At 33.7% G+C, this 24326-nt stretch overlaps 2 protein-coding genes across 4 annotated transcripts; one reads left to right on the top strand and one right to left on the bottom strand.

Moving 5' to 3' along the window:
- The first annotated feature begins 26 nt into the window (after nucleotides 1-26).
- On the top strand, nucleotides 27-12912 carry hdm (hold'em). 3 transcript variants are annotated; one of them, XR_010557781.1, is made up of 11 exons: nucleotides 27-537; nucleotides 612-740; nucleotides 821-896; nucleotides 982-1174; nucleotides 1290-1443; nucleotides 1522-1713; nucleotides 1790-1937; nucleotides 2008-2200; nucleotides 2272-2475; nucleotides 6879-7015; nucleotides 12709-12912. XR_010557781.1 is itself a non-coding variant. In XM_065357421.1 (10 exons), exons 1-9 carry the CDS (start codon nucleotides 417-419, stop codon nucleotides 2452-2454), a joined length of 1389 nt encoding a protein of 462 aa, XP_065213493.1. In that variant the 5' UTR covers nucleotides 27-416; the 3' UTR covers nucleotides 2455-2475; nucleotides 12709-12912. The 3 variants fall into 3 exon arrangements, 2 of the variants coding, with proteins under 2 accessions (XP_065213493.1, XP_065213492.1); XM_065357421.1 differs by lacking the exon at nucleotides 6879-7015; XM_065357420.1 differs by lacking the exons at nucleotides 6879-7015; nucleotides 12709-12912 and having other exon boundaries at nucleotides 2272-3380.
- On the bottom strand, nucleotides 2480-3928 carry LOC135840757 (uncharacterized). The gene is made up of 3 exons (XM_065357426.1): nucleotides 3718-3928; nucleotides 3510-3597; nucleotides 2480-3427 (listed from the first exon to the last, which is right to left on the bottom strand). The coding sequence occupies exons 2-3, from the start codon at nucleotides 3572-3574 to the stop codon at nucleotides 2788-2790; spliced, it is 705 nt and encodes a 234-aa protein (XP_065213498.1). The 5' UTR covers nucleotides 3575-3597; nucleotides 3718-3928; the 3' UTR covers nucleotides 2480-2787.
- Nucleotides 12913-24326: the final 11414 nt, after the last annotated feature.

Consider the following 24326-nt stretch of genomic DNA (forward strand, 5'->3'; position numbering starts at 1 on the left):
TGCTAGGAAGCTTTCGAATTTCCGGAATTTCCTAAAGAGTTTATGTCAGTAGATGAATAAAAAATGGTATTATTTTTTTGAAGCTCCAAGCTCAGGCTGAGGAAAATTGAAAATCCAATTTGAGATAAAAACGTAAATTTGACAACCGTGCATTTTGATACCTTTCGCACATTTTGCTTACTTTTCTAGCCTTCTAGGCAAAAACAAAAACACTAGAAAGGGGAGGGGGAAGATTCAACCTATCTTTACCGCAATTTTTCAGTTTTGGTATGTTGATTGTTGATTCTCCATTGTAATAAACTGTTCATTGAAGAGCTTTGAAAAATTGAAATTTCGAATAAGTGCTTGCATTTTTTTAAACTTAAAATTCCATCGAACCGATCAATTGATAGTGAAAGTGTTGATTGACTGTAATAATGGATTCGTTTAATACAATTAGAGTGAAAATTCGCGATATTGGTCCTGGAACTGAAAATTTACTATTGACAGGCCTAATTATTCGCAAACAAGAACCACGAGTGGTTCAAATGAAAAAAGGTATCGTATAAACGACTTTATTTTGTATGTTACACGAATAAGCAAAGAAATAAATTAATTCGGAATTATTCTAGATGGTAGTGAAAGATGTGTTTGGAGTTTTACTTTGAGAGACAGTCCTTCGGATCTCATCAACGTTACGATTTGGGGCTTGGTCAATTCTGTCAGAGACATGTATAATAAATTCCAAGTCGGAGATGTTGGTATGACAATTTTCAAATTACCTACGTTTAAACCGATGTTTTCCCTTTTCGCCATCATTGACGTGAATATTTCTTTTCAGTGAGCGTATTAAATGGTAAAGCAGTTTTTAGAAAGGTTAGCGATCGTGATGATTCCTTCCAACCGGCTGTCACCAGGTATACTTAATGACGATGCACTGGTATATACCTGAAATCAATTAGGTATTATGATCATTATCGTGTCGATTCCTGTTATACCTAGTTCGTTCTACATTTCACTGGATGAAAATCAATCAGAGGTTATTCCTTATAACGGACTTGATGAGAAAATGCTCAAAGCTCTGCTAAATATACCATCAAAACCAGCTGGAAATTTTCTTACTATTTCAGACGTTCATCGTAACGGTGAAATTTTACGTGGGCAATACATCAACTTGTTGGCCGCCGTCCAAGATGTAATTTTAGTATATTACTTATTTACCTCTTATACCTATTCATAAATTTTCATGAAAAACGTCGACAATATAATTGAATCGAGTTCAAAAAAAGCACGTTTAATTTTTGCAATAGGTCGGTGATATGAGAGAATTTCAATCACGAGATGGAAGAAATTGCCGATGCTTAGAAGTTAGGCTGGTCGATCAAAGTTATTCCACTTTATTATTTACGGTATGGGGTAACGAAATGATCTCGCAATGTAAACAGTGGGTTCCTCAAAATACAGGTAGGCATATTATCAGAAATATATAACCGAAGAATCGTCAACAATTAGGCGTATGTTACTTTACTTTTCTTTTTGCAGTATTATTTCTTGCTGACGTTCGTGCTGATTGGAGTAATTTTCGAAAAATAATGATGGTATCGAGTACTGGCCGAACTATAGTTACGGAAAATCCACCAACAAACGCTGCTCAGAATTTGAAAGCGTTCATTTCGTCAACATCGTTTCGAAATATCGCCAAAATCGATCAGCTAGTCAATAAATACGCCGATCGTAAGCAATACTTCAATAAATATCGAATTTATCGCAATGAAAATAGAATCTACTAATTCTTATTTAATGAAACTAGCTTCTGTCATCAATACTGTCACATCTTGCGCTGGAGTTCTAACTAAAGCGATGGATGAAAAACAAAACGAAGAATTTACAGCCTTGGTTTACGCAGCGATTAATTCTTTCGATGTGGATGAATCAGAGAGTTTTATCGTGACAAAATGGTATTAATCTAATTCACGTTCACTTTTAAATAACTATACAGAATTAAAAAAAAAAAACAATTGTTTTCAGCGCTAAATGCAATTCAAAAGTAGATCCATCTCTAGGATTATGTCTGAATGCCGATTGTTGTTCGGGAATGGGCATGGAGAAGCTAGTTTTGAATGAAGTTTATGATTTGAAAATTTCGCTGATTGATCACACAGGCATGTTGAATAATTGCAAACTAACGAATTCTCTAACTCAAAAAATGATCGGCGTAAAGGTAATCTTCATCATCCGATAAAATTAAGTTCGTTTTCGATCGTAATTTATCTATTTATATTTTGTTCGAAGGCTTCTGTTTTCAAAACATTTTCGGAAACGGAAAAAACTAATATCAAATGGAAATATCAACTGAAATATTGCGCTGCTCGATTGGTTATTCTACCTTTACGTGAAAGACTTCCTGCCGTATCGGTTCTTTCTATAGATATGATATCGCTCGGTGAATATTCAACGCAGATACCGATGTGTTGAAACGGTGAAAATAAAGTTAAGGTAATTTTAAAACAGTATAGTTTTATTTCTATTTATTATGTATATTTGTATCTAATTTGTTAATTTACGATAAAGTAACAAAACCAGCTATTAGTTTAGTAGATACATAATGTAACAAAACGAAGAAAACTTTGTAAAAAAAAAAATACACATCTTAAGAGATTTTTTACAAAAATATTACGTTACCCCCACAGTGATTAAAATTTACAGTAGAATAGGACAATATATTTCACTTCTCGACGTACTCCTTTACGTTAAGCTACAAAACAAAATGAGCTAAAATACAGAAATTTTGATTCCACTTCGAATAAATCAAATATACATCATTTCAGCCATAGTAGACATTTTCTTTGGTATATGAACAAATAAATCGAAATAACTAGCAAGTTCTTCGATCGATGTATCATCACAGTCGGTATACAAAGAAGGTCTCATTCGGGCTTGAACTGAGCAGGAATTTGAGGAATTGTTTTCTCGCTTACTCGATGAACTCGACCCATCCGCAGCACAACGCGATTTCACTTGCGGTCGTAATTCTTTGAACGATAGGGTATCGAAAGCTTTCAAAATGTCATTATCTGAATTTGGAAGCAACGCCTTAAAACTATTTTGACTATCGTTTTCGCCGTTCGTAAAAACTTTACCTTTCGAATCGACCAAAGTAGTTGCACTTTGTTGAGAAACTGTTGACTTAGATGTGTTCGTTTTACTCGTTTTGTTTTTATCACTGGATAAATGAAGCGTAGGAGGTTTAAGGATCGGTTTGAAGTTTTTCCTGTCGGTGGTCAGTAAATTCAACTTTGCTGGTCGAACGATCAACGATTTGTGTCTTTGCTTCTTACTGATTTTACAGGTGCATTTAGGCGCTACAAGTATGTTCTTGAATGAGTACTCCTTTCTCGAAACTTTGCAAAAATTACAGCCGTGATTATGATTGGGAGGTAGTTTCTTCCTGCAAAGAGCATATGAACCAGGCACGTTTAAATCACAGAAGCAAAATTTTATCGATGAATTTATGCACTCTTATTACTCACCATTGCGGATTGATGCTCAATTTGTTGAAATCAGTTTCCAAGTTCTTCGGTTGATTAATTGACATTGTGATAAATGCACATTAATATTCTGAAATTGAAAGAAATAATTTATGATTTTCATCATCCAATAATAATATAAATACAATGACTCATCTCGATGAAAATATACAATTTTTAAGTTATAAACACAAATGTAGCACAAACATACCTGAGGGTCCAAAGGTAATTATGTATCAATTTTGTCGTAAAACGCGACGTAATACGTTTAAATTAAATTCTCGAGACGTTTAAAGCGATTATTTTAAGAAAAGGAAAACTTCGAGAAAATTTTGCTTTCTAGAATGATGTTTTTGTTTTGAACGTAAAAACTGCAGACAGCAGACAGTACAGAGAGCATAGTTACTCAAAGTTGTTCTCAGGGGTGAAGGGAAGGGTTCCGAATTGACTAATTACTAGAGACTAAGGATACTTTTCGGCATCGTGCACTGTCGAGTGCTTTCGGCTACACTCGTTTGACTTGTCTCCATGAAAGTGAAATATTTTCCTTATCAAAGAATCAGAGATGAAACCCCTGTTTCCTTTTCGTTCAAATCTTCCTTTATAATCATATTATTTCATACGAATATTATACGTATTTTAACAATAAAACTTGTGTTAGTCCTGTTTCTTTTGAATGTTGATCTGTTTCATAATTTCGTCAACAATCTTGTACTCTTGTTAGACAACTTGGTTTCCGATCCAAACATTACCAAATATAAAGGAAAAACAGCTGTGATGATACTAGTCTTTTGAAATCAATTTGAAGAAATGTAAAACTCTTAACAGAAGTGACGTTGTTGTACAATTGTACAAACATTTGGAATTTGGGATGTTTTATGTTTTTCAAAAGAAGATTGATATGACATCACATCAGTCAAAAAGTCAAAGTCGAAAAAATCGAATCAGATTTCCAACTGCTCACCAGGCATTTACTCGTAACTCAAAGTATATTACCTATTAAGTAAGCAACAAAATTTGTATTCTACAAGAAAGACAATGAAGAATAAGTAAAAGTTAATATTATATTCGAATATTATAAATTTATAATTAAAATTAAAAATCTCATCAACATGGAACAGGGAACTTGAATCATTGAAGTCAAACGAGCGTAGCCGAAAGCACTCGACAGTGCACGATGCCGAAAAGTACCCTTAGTCTCTAGTAATTAGTTCCGAATTGTTCAATCAGATTCATCAAGAGAGCGCTAATAGTCAATATCGTTGTGAACTACCAATCAAATTTTCAAACGTAAGCGAGGTACCCTTCTTCTACCAATCAAAAGGCAGAATAGAGTCATGCGATGTCTGACGTCTTTTTAAATTTTATTAATAATTTTATTATTTTAAAAAAAATGAACAAAACTTCAAACTTGATGGCAAATTTTGAGGAATTCCTTGTCCTTTTGAAATCGTTGACTCCTACTTGGCACCCTCTGGCCTCTGGATGGGTTTCGACTTTCGTTTCTCCTTTCTCGGCCTCGAAACGTCGAAACGTTTCATTGCATTCAATAAACTCTTTTTTTGAATTTTGTTTTATTCCTGGTTCGGAACCTTTTGGATTTTTCTGGTGAGTGGTGGTTCTTTTCTTTCTAGTTTCTGTTACAGTTCCCTAGTTTCTGGTGGTGGTAAATACAAAACTGATCAAAAGCTCAAAAGATGAATTGTTCCACCTCCGGTTCTGCCCTGGCTTTTAAAAAACTCATTTCAAAGGTTGAGTAATGGTTTTAATTATATTAATTATTAGTCCAATGTTTGTAGTGTTTGTACAGGCATGATATTGTTTTAGTCGTGGTTTCATTTCAACAACTCATAGAATATCATTGAAAAGGTTCTGGTTGGTGGTTCCACCCCCCTTGGGGGTAGAAAGAAAGTTGATATATCACTAGATCGGAAATTTGACGTAGATTCTTATCCGACCACCTATTTCTCGCTAAAATGCAATGCGGGGGATAAAATTGCAAAAAACTGGTTTTGGGGGGCTTAGATCCACAATAGGGGAGAACGCACACCAGGGACGACCGGGGACTCATCGGATTCGTGTTCAGCACAAAAAAATGGACCAGTATACCAAAATTCAGCTTTCTCCCCCATTTTTCCCAATGGAATGCTATTTTTCCTGGACTATTGTGCTTTTCAATTGAATTTGGGTGATTTCGTTCATTGTGAGAGTCTAGAGAATCGTAATGAGGAGTCGTGAGAATCGTAATGAGGAGTCGCGAGAATCGAAATATCGGAGTCGCGAGAATCGAAATATCGGAGTCGCGAGAATCAAATTACCGGAATCGCGAATCACATTACATTTGCGATTCCTGCTTGAAAAGAGTCAGATTTCACATTTTTCGATTCATCTGTCAGGTGAATCGAAAATGGAATCCGATTCCGGAATCGGATTCATGCGATTCTCACGACTCCTTAAAAAAATCGGAATCGCGCCATCTCTGGTGGTAAATGATTTTTAGAATCATTAAAATTTGCTCTGGTGGTCAAGTTTTTTTGATACCAAGCAGCAAAAATTAATTTGAACATTGATGGAATTAAAGCCAAAATAAATTTCTATTTAAAACAACAAACAAGTAAAAACCGAAACACCATTTTGGTGGCTTTGGTTATTGTTTTTCTCCTCCATTCATCGATTTGGTTCTTCTGCTGGTGGTATTTCGCTAAAATCAGAAAATAGTTTGTTGGTGGTTCTCTTAGTTGGTAATTTAGCCCGTCCATAACGGATTATTTTTGGTTCTCTTTGGTTTTTGAAGATGATACATCCATTTTTTTGAACCGGTTTTTAGTGGTGGTTGTTTTGAACCTTGGGTTTATGATAAATTCAACTTTCAATTTGATCAAAATGTAAGCTGAGCTTTTCCCTTCGCCAAGTTCGCCATAACTATTATTTTAGTGGAACATTAAAACTGAAAACAGCGAAAACTTCAATCGACTAATTTGATTTTTCAATTTTTTCATCTATGCTACGCTGAGGATGAATTTTCGATCTCCCATCGAGTTCGGTCATAGGTGATGTATTCCTCCTGTATTCATTCTCATTCAGTTTAAATCATCTTCTTCTGAAGTAGGCTATAGGCCTGCAGATTTTTTATTTTTGTCACAGTATTAATTTGAATCAGAATGATGATAGGTATCGATATTAGAATGCAATCTTGTGCTAATGAAATGAAAGTGTGAAATGCCTAAAAGTTGAAATAATTCTTTATTACCTAATTTTTTTAAAAGATTACATTATTTGACTAATGTTATTGAATAAAATGTATGAGCTCAGCAATTTACGCCAATTCTCATCGGGTTAGAATTACTTACTATGTTACTCATTTTCTTACAGTGAAAATATTACCTTCCTTCCAGTCATGTTTCTGCCTTTATTATTCCATGTATGCAACTGTATCGACTTTTCAAACAAACAAGACAGCATTATAAAGGGGAAGAAGTGACAATGATTTAAAAAAAACAAAAACCTAAGTAAGTACCTACTTTGCACGGAGTGCACGAATACAAAATTATCTAGGAAATTAATACACGTTCGTAATAACGTATGCCATTATCTGTAACACAGCATCACTTACTCAAATCTAAATTTTAATCAATCGGTAATTGAGAGAAAAAAACACAACTCCACAAAAATGAAAATATTTATTATCGAGTAGGCACCTATCTATTAGTACGATTTAACCACATTTTCATTGCATTACCAATTAAACCAAATAATTTTTCCGATGAATAATTTATGATGATAAAACCTATACCTATTACGAGAGAAAAATTACCATAAAATAAATTTCGAACAATACATATAAACGATAATGGATGCACAGTAATAAAATTTTACATATTATTATCACTTTTTTCATTCTTTTTCATCTTTACCATTTTTGCATAATATTTCAAAGAAAATTGGACTCTCATTGTTATTCAATAGCTACATTAGAATTCTATCCTAAGAACACTTTTACTTCTTTTTAAAAGAATGGTTTAAACAAATTACAGTATTTACATTTCAATAGAAGTACTTGTATGCTTCTATTTTAATTATTTTTTTTAGCCAAATTCATACATATTTGAGTGTAATTTTTACGTAAGTAAGCGTATCATGGAAGAATTTCGGATATAAATCGTAAGATTCCTGCATATACTTGTCGTATCTGAGCGACGACATCTTTGAGACAAATATAATTCAAGTTTTTTTCTTTCTTTTTTTTCCGATTATTTTCAGTTCAAGTATTCCACCATTATTTCATTTTCTTTCTTTCTGTGTTCTTCTTCTCTTTTTTTATTTCAAGTGTCGAATAGGTAGGTAATTTTTTCCTTTTTTTTTTTTTTTTTTTTTTTGACAGATGGCTCGCCATACTTTATTTTGTTTTAAAATGTAAAAAGTATAGAAATGTATTGGAGTGTTTTCATATGATTTAAAAAAAAAATACACTGCGGATTTTTAAAATATTTTTTCATGATGTGGAATCTAAGCTATCGTCTGTGAGGCGTTGTTGAATAAAAAATGAACAAATAAATGAAAACTTGACGTTTACACTAATAAAATAATTTAAATTTAAGCAAAGCTAAGTACACGATAATAATGTAAAGCATAAAAACATTTTTTTAAAAAAAACGGTTTCACCGCGTAATTCACGGTAAAAAAAAAAGTAGTCCTAACATTGGTCTAATTACGAAGAACCTTTATGGCATAAAGAGAAACAAAAATAGTCATTTGTTGCAGCATATATTCATACTTTAATTTATATTAACCGGTTAAACAGGAGGCTAAGGAGAATGCTGTGTGGCAATGAAATACGTGCGGTTTATATATGAGAGTAAGTTTACCCGCTTGAGTATCATACTTCCTTGTTAAAGTTGACGCTCTGCACTGCACCGTACTTATTAATAAACATTCAACATTACGTTACCCTTAAGCTAGAAAAGGTACGGTACATTATATTCGCAAAACTGAAATTTTCTAATGCTCATGTGTGCCATTTATAAACGCCAATAAGAGTTTTTATTCGCCAGCGAACTCTCAACTGTGAATATTAATTTATAAATGATTACCGTGCACATTTTATGAATACTTAATCGTTTTACTTTTTCGTAAAATTGTTCAATTCCGGCATTTATTGCGAGTAATTATAAATGCAGCTATTTTAAAACAATTTCTGACTAAACAAAGGTTTCCTAAAATTTGTTTAAAGTTTGTAATTACAAATTTCAAGTTTGGATAAAAATATTAAGATTGCAACGTTATGTTTATATCTCTCCTTATCGCCGTAAGGCATTTACAAAAGTCGAGTTCATAAACTTATATATTTATGTAGGCGAATTTAAAATAAAACATTGTGTTATTTAAAACGTAATAATATACCTAACAATAACATAATTGGTAAAGATATTACTACTTGAATAAATTGTTCATGAATTTGGCTAACATTAATAAGCAGGTACTCGTACATTATTTTTTTTATCCATCCAAGTTCAGATAAGTAGTAAAATAAACCTACCTGCAGGAAATAATCTTCAAAAAAAAAAAAAAAAAAACTTTCAAGAACACACACATTGAAAAAAAAGCAAAAAAAAAGTAATGGTAATCTGAATGCGACATTTTATCCTAAATCATAAGAATGCGGTACCGAATATTACTTTCAGACAATACCCTATTCAGAGCATACGATTTAAATAAGAAATGAAGAGCATCGGATATGTTAAATCTTTTCACACGGAACAACCCTTTAGTGAAATTCATTATGTCAATAAGTGCGTACCCTCTGTTGACACATAGTGTCACAACTTTACACAACTTTTCAGGCAACCTAAATGGTTCTTTGAATAATTAATTTCGTGCAAAGTATAAACCGTCTTTTCATCTCCGTCTTTCCGCATCAGTCTTCTTTTTTTCTTCGTTTTTACTTCAGTCCAAGCAAAAATCAAGACACCATTGGTTCTCAAACGAGCCTGGGCTTTGAGTTAGCAATTCTACGTCGTCGTTTTACCATACCAACGTAATAAGACTTTTTATCGAATCAACCTATTCCTGTGGCTTCATCTTTTAACAGGGGTTTTTATCTATTATGCATGTACGTAGTATTAATGGCATGTTGAAAACTTAGCTGAATTTTAAACGATGGTCTATTAAAAGTTAAACTTGCGAATATTCTAATTTATTAATTTGTTTCGGAAGTTTTTCTTACGCAATTTTAAATTAATTTCTATTTCTCGGTAATGGCTATGTCTTTTAAAGGTAGCGAAAAGTGGTGATTAAAATGGCAGTTGGCGGATGAAAGTCACATTTTTAGATGGAAAAATAATGCGCTGAATATTAAATCAGAATAGTCCGAAGGCTTTGTGATTTATTTAACATCCTTTTTATATAATATTTTGCAACTGCGTATATATCTTTTAAAAATTACGTAGGTGCTTGATACGAGTTTTACTTTATTTCGTGTTTAGATATTTATTCGGGTATTTTTCACCGCAGATATTAACACGTGATTAGCGTGTTAATAAATTTAAATACCTACTCATGCAGTTTGCAGTAATTTTGCAATGAGTGATTCCTCCATAGGTTAATGGCTTTGCTGAACCATTTTTTTCTTCGTATTTTTGTGATGCTGAGTCTGACCTACGTAGGATGTTTTGAGATGAAAGTCAAATATATTTTTCCTAGTTATACAGGGTGTCTGGTGAGTGGATGTCAAAACTTCAGATTTGGATATAACCGCGGCCGCGCGGATACGACTTGAAAAAACGTTAGATGGATCAGTTGCCTATCTTTAAAATTTAAGGGGGCAACCGAGCTTTGAAAAAAAATTGAGAAAAACGTATTTTTGACCTAGGGAATGGGTAATACGTATTTTGGAAAATAAACAAATTTTGTCATTATGAATTTTTGCCTAAATTTGAAAAATGGAAGGGGCTAGAAATATTTCAAATGAAAATATTTTGAAAGAAAAAAGTATTTTATAGCCTGTTCAATTTCAGAGTCAGACAAAAATTCATAATGACAAATTGACACAATTTGTTTATTTTCCAAAGTACTACCCATTCCCAAGGTCAAAAATTCGTTTTTCTCAAATTTTTTCAAAGCTCAGTTGCCTCATAAATTTAGAAGATAAGTAGGCAACTTGTCCATTCAAGTCGTACCCGGCGAAGTAGGTATATCCAGATCTGAAGTTCTGACATCCACTCAGTTACACTCAAGTTACTCACCAGTCACCCTGTACATATAGCAACCAAAATTGTGTATTGTGAGTTGAGTTTCCGATCCTAAAACCTGAAGGGACATGGTTACAAAGTCATTTTTTGTTGATTCTTTATAGTCGGGGAGCCCGCATAAGGATCACTTGCACCCCCTGCCGATCCTCCGGGGCAACTTTTTTCTTAAAGGAGGAGTTCCTAAGGAGCATTTCTAGCCCTTGTCCTCAAAAAAAAAGTGGCCCTACTAACAAAATGGCGGCCATTTTGATTGACAGGTCAGCCGAAATCGTAGATTTTGCGTTCCAACTAGGACTAGCATACAATTTTTTAAACCGTATGGAGGTGGATCGACAGAGCAGGCAAAAATTCATCACTTGTCAAAATTTCAAGAGCTAAAGTGCCTTTTTCGATTTTTGGTGAATTTTCAAAAATCAAATTTTGGCCAAAATGTGAGAAAAAATAAAAATTTTACCAAATTGACCTAGAAGGCTGAAATTTGGGATATACCCTATTTTCGATATGTCAAATCGATTGGAAACTGTTTCAAATCGTTTTGAGCAGTTCTGGAGCCTCCAGAAGATTTTTGAAACTCGAAATTCCAACAAAATTTCATCAAATGGAGTTGGAAAGCCGAAATTAATTCTGAAAACTAATTTCAATACGCTATTATGAAGTCAACTGAAAGTAAATTTCAAGTCGTTTTGGAGCCTCCAGTAGATTTTTGAAGCTCAAAATTCCCACAAAATTTCATCAAATGGAGTTGGAATGCCGAAACTAATTCTGCAAACTAATTTCAATACGCTATGAAGTCGACTGCAGGTGAATTTCAAGATTTTTGAAACTTCAAATTTGCCCAAAATTTCATCAAATGGGGTTAGCAAGATTAATTCTGAAAATTAATTTCAATACAATAATATAAAGTCGACTGCATGGTGGTTACAAGTGGTTTTGAAGCTTCCAGCTACTTTTTCGAAATTTCAAGTAACCGGACCCCATTCAAAAATATTGCGATTTTTACTATGAGATTAGTAAATTTTACTATGAGAGTAATAAATGTTACCTAATTCTATAGGTAAAATGTATTTTTTGGCTGAGTAAAAATCACTTTTATTTTTGGATTGGATCCGGTTACTATACTGAAATAGTAATTTTTATTGTTTTTTTTTTTCAGTGTATCCTAAAAACGCCATGAAACATTTCTAAAAGTCATTGGAGGCTACAAAATTACTTGAACCCACCAGAAGTCGTCTTCAGAGGGTGTTAAAATTGGAGTGCATAGTTAATTTCAGCTTTCTGTCTTCTTCTTCATAGTTTCAAAAATTTACTGGAGGCTCCAGTAATTTTCAAAAAATTTCTGGAAGCTTCAAAACGATTTGAAATTTACCTACAGTCGACTTCACAGCGTATTGAAATTAGTTTTCTAAATTAATTTCGGCTTTCCAACTCCATAATGATGACATTTTGTTGGAATTTCGAGTTTCAAAAATCCTCTGGAGGCTTCAGAACTGCTCAAAACGGTTTGAAACAGTTTCCAATCGATTTGGCATGTCGAAAATAGGGTATATCCCAAATATCAGCTTTCTAGGTCAATTTGATAAAATTTTGATTTTTTTCTCAAAAGTTGCCCCGGAAGATCGGCAGGGGGGTGCAAAGGATCCTTATGCGGGGCCCCCGACTATTAAGGTTGTATAATATTTCTTTTAAAAAATATTGAATCTGACAGCGACATGCAATAAAATAGAAAAATTATTTTCAATTTAAGCCTTTCGTTATAACTGAAGGAGCTTTGATAGATGATAATTTTCAAAATGCTGTACCGACCATAGTCTTTAAGGTTGGTGAATCTCAAATCGGAAATAACGAGTTGAAAATTGTAGGCATTTTTTTTTACAAGTTATAAAATCTCTACTTAATGTATAAAAAATTCAAAAATTGTCAATTTTTGTACTTATTTTTTTTTGTTTTTTCAACAGGAAATACCTACATAGGTATCTCAATTTGTCAAAAAATCCTGACAACAGAAGATGGAAAAGTTAGCCAATCAGGGACCCGAATTTTATGCTATGCACATTCGCCAGTGCAGTCTCCATTTTCGCACTTCTGGAGTTTTATTTTAAAATTTCCAAAATATAGTTTTTTTTTGTTTTTTTAAAGTATAATAAAAAATTAAAAACGTACATTACATAGCATTTATTCGATAATTTGTAGTTTCTCCTCAGTTCTGTGCTTTTGGATTGTTGTAATTTAACAGTTACGACTTGTATTCTTTTCTTTCTCACATTCGAAAATGTATCACTTAAGCATATTACCTATACACATACCTACTTACTTTTTCGACGAGCTGAAAATACTTACTTATGGCAATGTGTCTATTAAGTATGTGAAACAGCTTAAACTCGTAGAAGAGGAAGAAGAAGGAGAAAATGACAGACATACGTCAACGCTTCACGTACCTACTACATTGTATAGAAATAAGACGTCAATGTATGCTTCATTTTTAGCGTAGAAAATTTGATAAAAGAACAAATCTGAGGGCGTATCATTGTCCGCTTCAGTGAATGCTAAAACGAGCGCATTAAATCGTCTAAAAAAATCTCAACCTCCATCAATCCCGTTTTGTCTTATCTTATGTACATAAGTGCAAGCATTCCTACAGGCTATTTCTGCCAACCTTTGAATATTATATAAATGTTAAATGGAATCGAAAGTACAATATGCCTCTTTTTCGGTTAGAAAATAAAAAAAAATCCCTACAGCTACTTTCATCTTGCTCAGGTTATTATGCAAACTTTTCTCCACATGTAAATATGAAAAATAACTTTTCCGCGCAGAAATTTCGAATGTGGAAATAAAATTGCGCTTATGAAAATAAAACGAATGTTCAATGTCGTCGGAATTTATTTTATATATGAAGAACATGTTAACTTTAACTAAGTTATGCATTAGATTTTCTTCTTTTTATTTCAGTTCCGTTTCGTGGTATTTCGATTTAATTACACGATAAATTCGATTTTCTATGTAACTATATAGGTACCTACCTACGTAAGTAGACACCCACTTTATATAAAATATGTACCGATACAATAAGAATAGTGACTTTGTAACTGATTTTTTTTCTCTATGCATACCTATCGATTTCATTTACAAGATTATTTTCCTTCTCTGTTTTTGAATTCTCCTACTCCTATGCTAAAGTATATAAGTAGGCCTATAGAAATAGGTAGGCTTCGGCGACAAATCATTTAGTGAAAAATCGGAATTGAAGCAAGCCCCTAGATATACTTATATGTAGTCGCGTGTGTATAGGAAAAGGCATTCCATATCAGTATATAAGAGTAAATACGAGTACAACTACACAGAGATAGATATACGAGTGGGAGGAATAGCTACCTATGTATAGGTGTAGTAGGGAATACAAGTTGATGCATTTGACGGGGGAAAAAAATACTAGAAGATAAAAGTAAAGCTGAAAGAGTAGGCAAATTTTTTTTTTCGTATTTCATAATCTATTCAGGTTGGGCGCATTCGTGTGAAACAAATCACCTGGCGTATCCGGTAAGGTTAAATTAATCAAATATTATTGTAAGGAGACGAAACATAGGCTGAAGGAAAAGTGCTATGACGAACATCGTGAATACAATAGCAGTTTCTGTTTCCTTTTAATATAGCGCCGTTTAACAATACCAGATAAGGACAGTAAATATACGACGTTAAAAACTTTCCTCAGAATATACACTCTCTGACAACCGCTCTCAATGTTTTCTTTTAAGATGTAGCATCATTTGTTACGAGCCATTTTCTTCGAATAGTGATAAGGCGGCGATTGTTAGCGAAAATTTACTCGTACATACGGCCCTATTAGACTAAATTGCAAAGCTTTGTTGTGCGCCTGAAATTAAGAACGAGCTCAAGTGATAAATTTATTTTCATCGTTAATTCATTCAAATTAATATCGTGTACCGGATTAATACTACCTACCTAGAAAACAAACTTCGACATTTCAAACTCGTATATAGGTACTAGAGCTGAAAACGGTACTCGCTGACAGCGGGTAACTATCGTATCCGTATCGTAAATTCTCGCTACTCGGTAGTAGCGGGTAGCGAATTGAAAAAATGTCGCACCGGTTCAGGATATAACTAGTAGCGCATTGAATGCGTAGCTGGTGTACCGGCATGACATCATCATTGTCATCAATCATGTCAAACGTCAATCACACATACGAACGACAGGTGTCGAAGCGTAACTCCTCCCACTTACGCATTATCAAATTTTGAGGTGCGTGCGCAGACCAAGTGCGAAAACATTCGGGTTGTACTCGCTATACGCTACTATCCTATATCCGAATCAACCCGATACAACCACTAGCGGGTTTAGCCGGTATTTTAACCAGATACCGGTAAGCGGGTAGCGTAACCGTTTTCACCTCTAATAGGTCTATTAGAGGTGAAAACGGTTACGCTACCCGCTTACCGGTATCTGGTTAAAATACCGGCTAAACCCGCTAGTGGTTGTATCGGGTTGATTCGGATATAGATAGTAGCGTATAGCGAGTACAACCCGAAAGTTTTCGCACTTGGTCTGCGCACGCACCCCAAAATTTGATAATGCGTAAGTGGGAGGAGTTACGCTTCGACACCTGTCGTTCGTATTGTGTGATTGACGTTTGACATGATTGATGACAATGATGATGTCATGCCGGTACACCAGCTACGCATTCAATGCGCTACTAGTTATATCCTGAACCGGTGCGACATTTTTTCAATTCGCTACCCGCTACTACCGAGTAGCGAGAATTTACGATACGGATACGATAGTTACCCGCTGTCAGCGAGTACCGTTTTCAGCTCTAGTACCTATATAGGGTAATACCTCGTAGTACATACAACTTACCTGTGAGGATTATCAACTCTGTCGTCACTTTTGGTATCTTGGCACTCGATGATGTGGTTTTTCATTCAATTCAATAAAGATAAGTAAGAAAACTAGGTGATACCATATAATGCAGCATCCTGCTGACAAGCGAATCGTCTGAACAGTGAACTGGCATTTTCTGATTTGAACGAAACCAAACCCAAAATCCCTGTAACCAATATTCAAGTGCAAAGAGATAACTTTTGTAGATTTTTAGAAAATTTTTGAATTATTTTTAAAATTTAAAAAAAGCTTATAGGTACCTGTTTTGTAGTTGGTTTTCAGCTTTTTCATTTTTTTAAGTAGGTAGTCACTCATCCGCCCCCTCACTTGAAAGCAATTAATTTTAGGCATTTCAGAGACCATCTGCGAGTTTTAATTTTCTTCAGAAATTTCAAATTGCTTTGGAAAGGCTATAAATAATGATTAGGACCTCTGATAACTACTCGTAGATAAAAAAAAATGTAACTATAAGAAGCTCAAAAACGAATGAAAAAATCCGCAGGAAATAAATGTCTAGTGTTGTGGAGTTTTTTGTAAAGGCAAAAAAAAATATTGTATTATGAACTGCCCTTTAAATGTAGGTGGTGAAGAGGAAGAGGCGAGTTTCTGTATTGTTGTGAGATACTGCTGTCAGGTATGCGAAAACGCCACCAAAGACTCACCAACAAAACCGGTTTCAGTGTATGATGACCTAAAACGTCGCTTTACTGGTAGCATAGAATATGGCTGCATAAGCTCTCAACTTTCAACTCGCTCTGGAAGCTCTCCTAATTAACTTTTCAAACGTTTTAGATTTTTCCTGATAACCTGTTATCCATACCTTTCCGCATCCCAAGTTTGAGCTTTCTAGCTATCATATATAGTTTCTCTAATAATTTCTATCACCCAGTAAGTAAGTAACATTCGGCGATATATACAATGATAATTGATAACTTATGCTTCACAGATGGTTCAAAAATTTCCAACATTCATACTGGTTATGCTTATGTAAGCTTTACTCAATTAATGACAAAGTTCTCAACTTCAAAATTCACAACTGTGCCTCAATTTTTACTGCAGAACTCACTGCCATAAAACATTGCCTAATAGATATAATTTCCATTCAATCAGAAAATAAAAATCCAAAGTGACTCTCTAAGTTCACTGCTATTCATTCAAAACATTTTTTCTGATCATCCCATAGTCCAAGACATCCATAAGTCCCTTTTTAACCTTCAACATTATGATTACTCTGTTAGCTTCATGTATATTCCCAGCCACATGGGTATTACTGGAAACGAAACTGTAGATAGATTAGCAAAAACAGTAGCCATACAAGCCCAGGCCCACAGACAACCTTGAGAGGCCAGACAGGAAGACAGACAATCTTCAGCAGATAGACAGGTAGGTCAGTGACCTCAAGAGGTCAGCCAGATGGGCCACCGGCCTTAAGAGGCCAGACAAGAAGACAGGCAACATTGAGAGGATAGACAGCAATTCAATTTGATTTTTGGAATTCGCATGGGCTTCAAATTACGAAATTTCAAATCAATTTTTGACGTTTGCTTGCATGGCCTTCAATCTGTGAGCAACCAGATGAATGTTTGGAGCTTGCGAGTTGTCCAAATTAAAAAACTTTATACATAATTTGCATTTTAGAGCTTGGGCTTAAATTCGAAAATTCCCCAAAAACTCGAAAAATGCACTTTATCACTTTAGGTAGCTTATAAAATGTTTGACTAGGTACAGCAATATATTTTCACATGCTCTTCGTCGGTCTAGCTGTGTCCGATTCGATTTTTTTTGCCAGTTGTGGTACCTCGTTTGTGAAAAAAACATTAAAATTTAATCGATTTGGAATGTCGAACATACAACAGTATCAACGACGACGCCTTCTTATACCTACCTAGAACGGTTTAAAATTGTGGAAGCCGAAAATGGTGAAAATCGATTCGAACAGTCGATTTTAGAATACAAACCGAGTTTCAGATTTTTATCTCCATATTTACTCTTTTTGTAAAACATTAATAAACCAATAGACTATTTCTGTCACTTTAAAAAATTCGCAAAAAATCAATTTCGGTAGCTTAAAATTTGGTCCTGAGATCTGGATGGCATGTTCTTTCGATGAGCCAAATTCCAGATCAATCGCAGAGCTGACGCAGGCGAGTTGTAAAGATAGAAAAAGGGAAGCTCATCTTATAAAGTTGAAGATTTTTTCATTAGTTGGAAGCTATTGCGGTGACAATTCGAAATAGACCAATTTTGCGTTTCAACCGATTAAGCGAGTTGAAATTCGCATAAATTACGATTTAATTAATTTAAGTCAATACGAAAGGAAATTTCTTCGATTGGTTTATATGGCCGAAATTTCTTTATCAAAGTAGATCGCGTAGTTGGCGAATATCTTGAGTCGAAAGTTTGTGCAACTTTTCATTTCTTATCTTGCGCGCGGCAACTCGACAACTATGTCGCAAAAACGCGATATTATATTCTTTTCCAAATACCAACTAAGTATATTTTCAACTATTGAAAAAGGGTTTTCGATAAATACTATTTTTCAAAATGAAACGTTGTAAAAAGATTTAAGGAGATAAATATCCTATTGTGAAGAATTGAGAAAGATTTTTAAATCATATGAGTTTTTTTTCTTATTATTTTATTTTTTAAGGTGGATTATATTATAAACCTTTACTCGTTGGAAAAAAAAATATAGGGGAAAAGGTAATGTCATTTATGTGAAATTGTTGCCAAAAATTGATTTTCCATTAGTAAACACTTTTTTTCTTTTTTCGGGATTTGTCAATTTTAAAAATTATAACAATTTTTAAACGAATTTACTCGTGCGAATTGTATTACTTAATCGTATTCCACGCTCCATTATATCTTTATTGGCAAGAGTATGGCTCTTTTCCTAAATAAATATAGACGTTTTATTTTTGGTAATTTATAATCTGATTTTTTCAAGGTAGGTAAAGGTATACAAATAAAGAGATTCCATCAACAAAGATGTGTATCACTAGTTTTAATCAAGCAGCCTCTTCCGGATTGACGATAAACTGAAGTAGGAGGGGAACGCGAACGGTCCCATACATCTGACGTAGTCGAAATAGAACGAACACCTCACTTCACCTCATCTTCGCTGGCAAAAAATGTTATTTAAATTGCATAACCAATCGCCGTAAATACAAAGTTTACGTAACGTCGTCCTAAGGCGTTAAGTTATGCAATTTGTCATCTCCTTTATTGCAATGGGAAACAGCTAATCGAGTTTACAAACAGGTAAATTATGAAAATACCAATTAATTCGGACATATTTTGTATTTTCGTTTTATTCCAAATCAATAACATGTAACGAACGAAACAAACGTTTCGGTAAATTTTAACGAGTCACTTTTTTATATGTACTTGATTTTTATTTCTTCATTTTTGAAACTGATGTACCTACCTGCAATTGATAACTATAATCTTGTGTATGCTTTTTTCTCATCGTCAACGTAGCCATTTTCATGGCAGATTAATTTCGCGAATTTTTTTACGTTGATTTGCTTTGTAGTCTCGAAAGCAATAAGTTACAATAAAGGGTTCTCTTCGTATATACGGTTATTGGAAAAAATAATATTGTATTTTGTTTCAAAAGGATAATAAATTATTGATATTGAAATCGGTCAAAAGAAAAAGAAACGAGTACTTTGCAATTACACGACTTCTTCATCGATGGTTGTACCTTACGTAGAATTTTTTGAACATCTTGAATTTGGCATCTCTGAAAAAAAAATAACAGAAAAAAAGGGTTTCAAACCATCGAGCATTGATTAGGTACCTTCTACGAGAAAAATACACAGAAATGTAAAAAGTTTAATACGAAATTCAAAAATATACTCGTACCTGTAAACTAAAAGTGATTTTTTCTTATTTCTGCGATCAAGGTCAAAAAAAAACTTTTAGGCAGAAAATTAGATACGTAGATCTGGGTCTTCGTACATTACCCTTTGCAAAAGTTGAAACGATGTGTATCGTGTAGGTAGCCAGTTTCTAGTGTGATTCTTGAAATGAAACAACTTTTTATAAATAGAATTATTTTAATTAGAAATTTAAACTAAACATTAAAAAAATAGAATAATTGAAAATATATAAAAAAGATATATTGTAAAAAATTGTATACAAATAAAATTGAGTAAATTTAAATTTATTTTTAAAGTTAAAATTAGATAGATTAGGTATTATAAATAAATATATTTTTTTAATTTATATTTTATTTGGTTTTATCATAATAATTAATGATATATAAAATTTAATTAATAAATAAAAACTTCCTTTAAAATTTAATACCTTTAGATTTAATTTTTCCTCGATTAATAAAATCAATTATGAGCTAAAAATTTAGCATAATTTTTCAATAATGTACTGTAAGATTTCTTTTATAGATTATTTTATTATTTTTACAAAAAATTCAAGTTTATGATCGTTACTTTAAAATTTTGGAATTTTTTTAAAATCTGAGATTTTTTTACAAGTAGTAGGGGTACCATGTCGGGCTATCGTTTCAAAATCGCAAAAGAGTGGGACCGGAAAGATGTACAATTTTTGCGACATTTCCTCGAAAGGGGATCATTTCCCGACCCCGAAACCGCCATTAGATTTTTGAGATCGAATTGCAAAACCGATCCAGGGGTTCCCAAAGTTGTGAAAATTGAGCACCTACCTTGTCATCTGTTTTGGCCAATAAATCCCAACCAACAGGGGGTAGGGGGCTGCTTGTAGTTTCAAATAACTCGTATTGGATCACTCTTGAAATATCTACATTTAAGTGGTTCCCAAAGTTGAACTTTTGTATTCCAAAATTTTAAAGTCACGCATTCAAACGAATATTGTTAGTAAATAAATTTAGAAATCAAAAAATAGTCCGGGTAAAAAGTTGCGAAATTTTACGACGATTTCAAAAATGTATCCTTTTTTATCTTAGCATTGATAGGGGCCGAGCTGAGGGGGTTGGAACGTCAAAAAACGTGATGTAACAATAGTCCAGTAACTTTAGCAAAAAAATAGGGGGGTATCGTGAATCTGTAGGTGGCAAGCTGATTTTTGGAATACTGGTCCATTTTGATGTCCTGAAAACGAATCCGAAGAGTCGCCCACTGTCCCGGGTGAGCTTTCCCCTAAATTGTGGATCTTGGCCCCCCAAAATTGGTTTTTGACCAAAATCTCGAAAAATAGCAAAACTTTTTCGCACCTCTGAAGTGGAGTGAACCTAAATCATCGAATACATACCTTCTCATTCCTATAATTCTCAAGTCAGTGTGTATGAAATTTCCAATTCAATCGCAAATAGGCAAAGTAAAAATTTGAGAGTAGGTAATTTTATAAATTAGATGCATTGAAAAATTTCAAAATTTGATTGTAAATTCAATCAATGAAAAATGGAAACGGGTAACGAGAGAGAGGTGGGCGATGCAGAGTCGTGTTCCTAGTTTAATTCTGAACCAAAATGCCAAGTTTCGCTGTGCTTATGCGATATGGTGGTGTTTTAAGTGTGTTAGAATGAATGGTACTTTTGGAAGTTGGTCGGTGGAGTGAGCAATGAATTCTTTGTGCATTCACAGCGCTTATTTCACACCAATTTTTGAAAATCTGAGCTTCTTAACAGTGGTACCTACTGACTCTCGGAAAATTGCAATTTTAGTTCAGGATTGAACATAGAACACAATGCTGTATCTCCCATATCTCTGCTGTTACTTGTATGAAAGTGATGGGTTGGGAGGAGTTAATTTTTGATAGCCCCTCGTACAACAAATCTGAGATCTGGTCACAAGTTGAGCTTTCTCAGGTTTGGGTACAATTTCGAATTTGTACATACGAAAAGGTATTTTTCAGTCCAAAATTTTTCAAAAACTCCCAAAAAGTCTCAGTTGAGCTACAGACAATTTCTAAAGTTGCAGCCCAATCGCATTTTTTGATCATTTTCGCACAATTTCATTCGTCATTTTACATTTTTTTTTAGTAAATTTCAATTCACCTCACATACGTATATTGGCAAATAATAGGGATATGGCAAAGATGGCCGCGCCCTTGCTCCCTTATCAATTTGGAGGTAAGAAACCAAAAGCAAAAGTTTGATTGGCTGAATGAAGCTGACGTCATGTGAACGCTTAAATATCATTGGCGACAAGTTACCTCCAAATTGATAACAATAAAGTGGCAGGCTCGCAGCCATCTTTTGCCATGTCCCTATTGAATGGTGAGAGGTCAGAAGGGGTAGATCCAACCCCTTTGGGACTGGAAAATTGATCAATGGGTCATCTGATGAGAAATTAGATGTAGAACAGCATTCGTTCTTACCATTTTTGAGCTAGACTCAATACTTTTCGATATATTGGTCAAAACCCGATTGGGGGGCGGCTAAGATCCACAAAGGGGGAGAAGTGGTTACAATACGCTAAAACTGGTTTTTGAACCCCCACCCCCCCCCCCCTTGGGTCTGGAAAATTGATCGATGGCTCATCTGATGGAAAATTTGATATAGAACAACATTAGTTTCAACCATTTTTGCGCTACAGTCAATATTTTTCGAGATTTTGGTCAAAAACCAATTTTGGGGGGCCAAGATCCACAATTTAGGGGAAAGCTCACCCGGGACAGCTGGGGACTCTTCGGATTCGTTTTCAGGACATCAAAATGGACCAGTATACCAAAACTCAGCTTGTCACCTACAGATTAACGATACCCCCTATTTTTTTTGCTAAAGTTACTGGACTATTGTTACATCACGTTTTTTGACGTTCCAACCCCCTCAGCGGCCCCTATCAATGCTAAGATAAAAAAGGATACATTTTTGGAATCGTCGTAAAATTTCGCAATTTTATATCTGGACTATTTTTTGATTTCTAAATTTATTTGCTAACAATATTCGTTTGAATGCGTGACTTTAAAAATTTGGAATACAAAAGTTCAACTTTGGGAACCACTTAAATGTGGGGTATTACTAAATGGGAACGGTCATGGGTAGATATTTCAAGAGTGATCCAATACGAGTTATTTGAGACCACAAGCAGCCCCCTACCCCCTGTTGGTTGGGATTTATTGGCCAAAACAGATGACAAGGTAGGTGCTCAATTTTCACAACTTTGGAAACCCCTGGATCGGTTTTGCAATTCGATCTCAAAAATCTAATGGCGGTTTCGGGGTCGGGAAATGATCCCCTTTCGAGGAAATATCGCAAAAATTGTATACCTTTCCGGTCCCATTGTTTTGATAATTTTTGGTACCCCTACTAAAGGTAGTAGGTACACTTTTCACTGATCACATTAGATTTGCAATACATTTTTTAAATCTAAAAAATATTTAAATCTAAAAAATTTATTGCAAATAATGTTTTATAATGATAAATAATGAAAATCACTTGTTAAGTTACCTATGTTTTTTTTTTTTTTAAAACCAAAAAATGATGTAATTTTTCCAACTGAGGAGGCACCTGGGGAGCTCCTGTTTTTTATGGAACACAACTCAAAGTTAACTACTTCCGTGAATTTAGTTGAATTTTTCAAGATACCTACCTGTTTTTTCCACTCTAATGAAATGAAATGGGCTTCGAAAAAAATGAACAAATCGTTAAATAAACTCTTTAACATCTACAAAATGAACTACCTCAGTGAAATTATCAAAAAAGTTTATTATTTAGAGTTGTTTAATCAACAACGTTCAAAAGTCTGCGAATTTCGATTTATAGCTGTACACTTTATACACTGTACATTGAGGCAATATTTAAAAAATTAAACTTCGTCTTATTTTTTTTCCAAAGTCGAATCATTTCCGAGAGTAGAGTCTCGTTTAAAAAATTATAATAATTGTAAAATATGTATTTATACTTACAGTTGTCTCGTAATGAACAAAGTGAATTTTTTCTTTGGAATATTCAGGAAGGTACGTGAATTTACGTAATTAAAAACTCGTCCGTGATAATAGATAAGAACTCTTTCAAATATTGCGAATTGTATTGAACCTAAATAATATTTTTGTGCCGCCTTGAAAACAGCTTCGTCTTCTTATTATATTTCTTTTTAAAATCTTCCTTAGTCTTGATAAGTACTAGGAAAACAATTTGTTAAAAAAGCAGATTTCAAAAATATTTTTGGATTACATCTCATTAAATTATGAATTCAACGCGGTGTTCCTTTGTATATGTATAAAGAAAAAAAAAACGTAACAGCCATTTTAGAATTTTAAAAATGCCATTTTAATTTAGTTGAAAGGAACTTCCTTATGTATATTTTTAAAAATTTTTTCCCCCTGTAAAAAATATACATAATCATTGAATACTCTTCACAATTAGATGTATAGTAAGATTTTTTTTCCAACTTGGAGAAAGAAACAGGTACACGGTGAGTTGAAGTGTTTCACGAAATAACTATTCTTTTTTTTCGCTTATTATAGGCGAAAAAAATGAAATATTTAATTTCGTTGTTATTTAAGAATCTACCTACCTAAGTTTCAGTTTTAATTATAAAATTTGTACGTGTGTTTGTGAGTTTTTTTTTTCAAATGATTTCGCTCGAGAAGGTAATTTGTGAGAAAGAAAATATTAAATGGTAAAACTTTAGTTTGTTATGAGTTAGCAATTATGAGCCATTCTCATATTCACATATTCGCAGAACGACAATTAATTACATTAGTATAGAACGAAATGTGCAACTGTGCG

The sequence above is a fragment of the Planococcus citri genome, chromosome 3 (assembly GCF_950023065.1).
Source record: "Planococcus citri chromosome 3, ihPlaCitr1.1, whole genome shotgun sequence".
Classification (NCBI taxonomy): Eukaryota; Metazoa; Arthropoda; class Insecta; order Hemiptera; family Pseudococcidae; genus Planococcus; species Planococcus citri.

What these genes read in the sequence shown, in the direction of transcription:
- hdm (XM_065357421.1), top strand. Translation starts at nt 417, where the DNA reads ATGGATTCGTTTAATACAATTAGAGTGAAAATTCGCGATATTGGTCCT. An exon ending in AGTGGTTCAAATGAAAAAAG is followed by an intron (nt 538 to 611) that starts GTATCGTATAAA and finishes GAATTATTCTAG; the next exon opens with ATGGTAGTGAAAGATGTGTT. An exon ending in AAAAAATGATCGGCGTAAAG is followed by an intron (nt 2,201 to 2,271) that starts GTAATCTTCATC and finishes TTTTGTTCGAAG; the next exon opens with GCTTCTGTTTTCAAAACATT.
- LOC135840757 (XM_065357426.1), bottom strand. Translation starts at nt 3,574, where the DNA reads ATGTCAATTAATCAACCGAAGAACTTGGAAACTGATTTCAACAAATTG. An exon ending in TTGAGCATCAATCCGCAATG is followed by an intron (nt 3,428 to 3,509) that starts GTGAGTAATAAG and finishes TGCTCTTTGCAG; the next exon opens with GAAGAAACTACCTCCCAATC.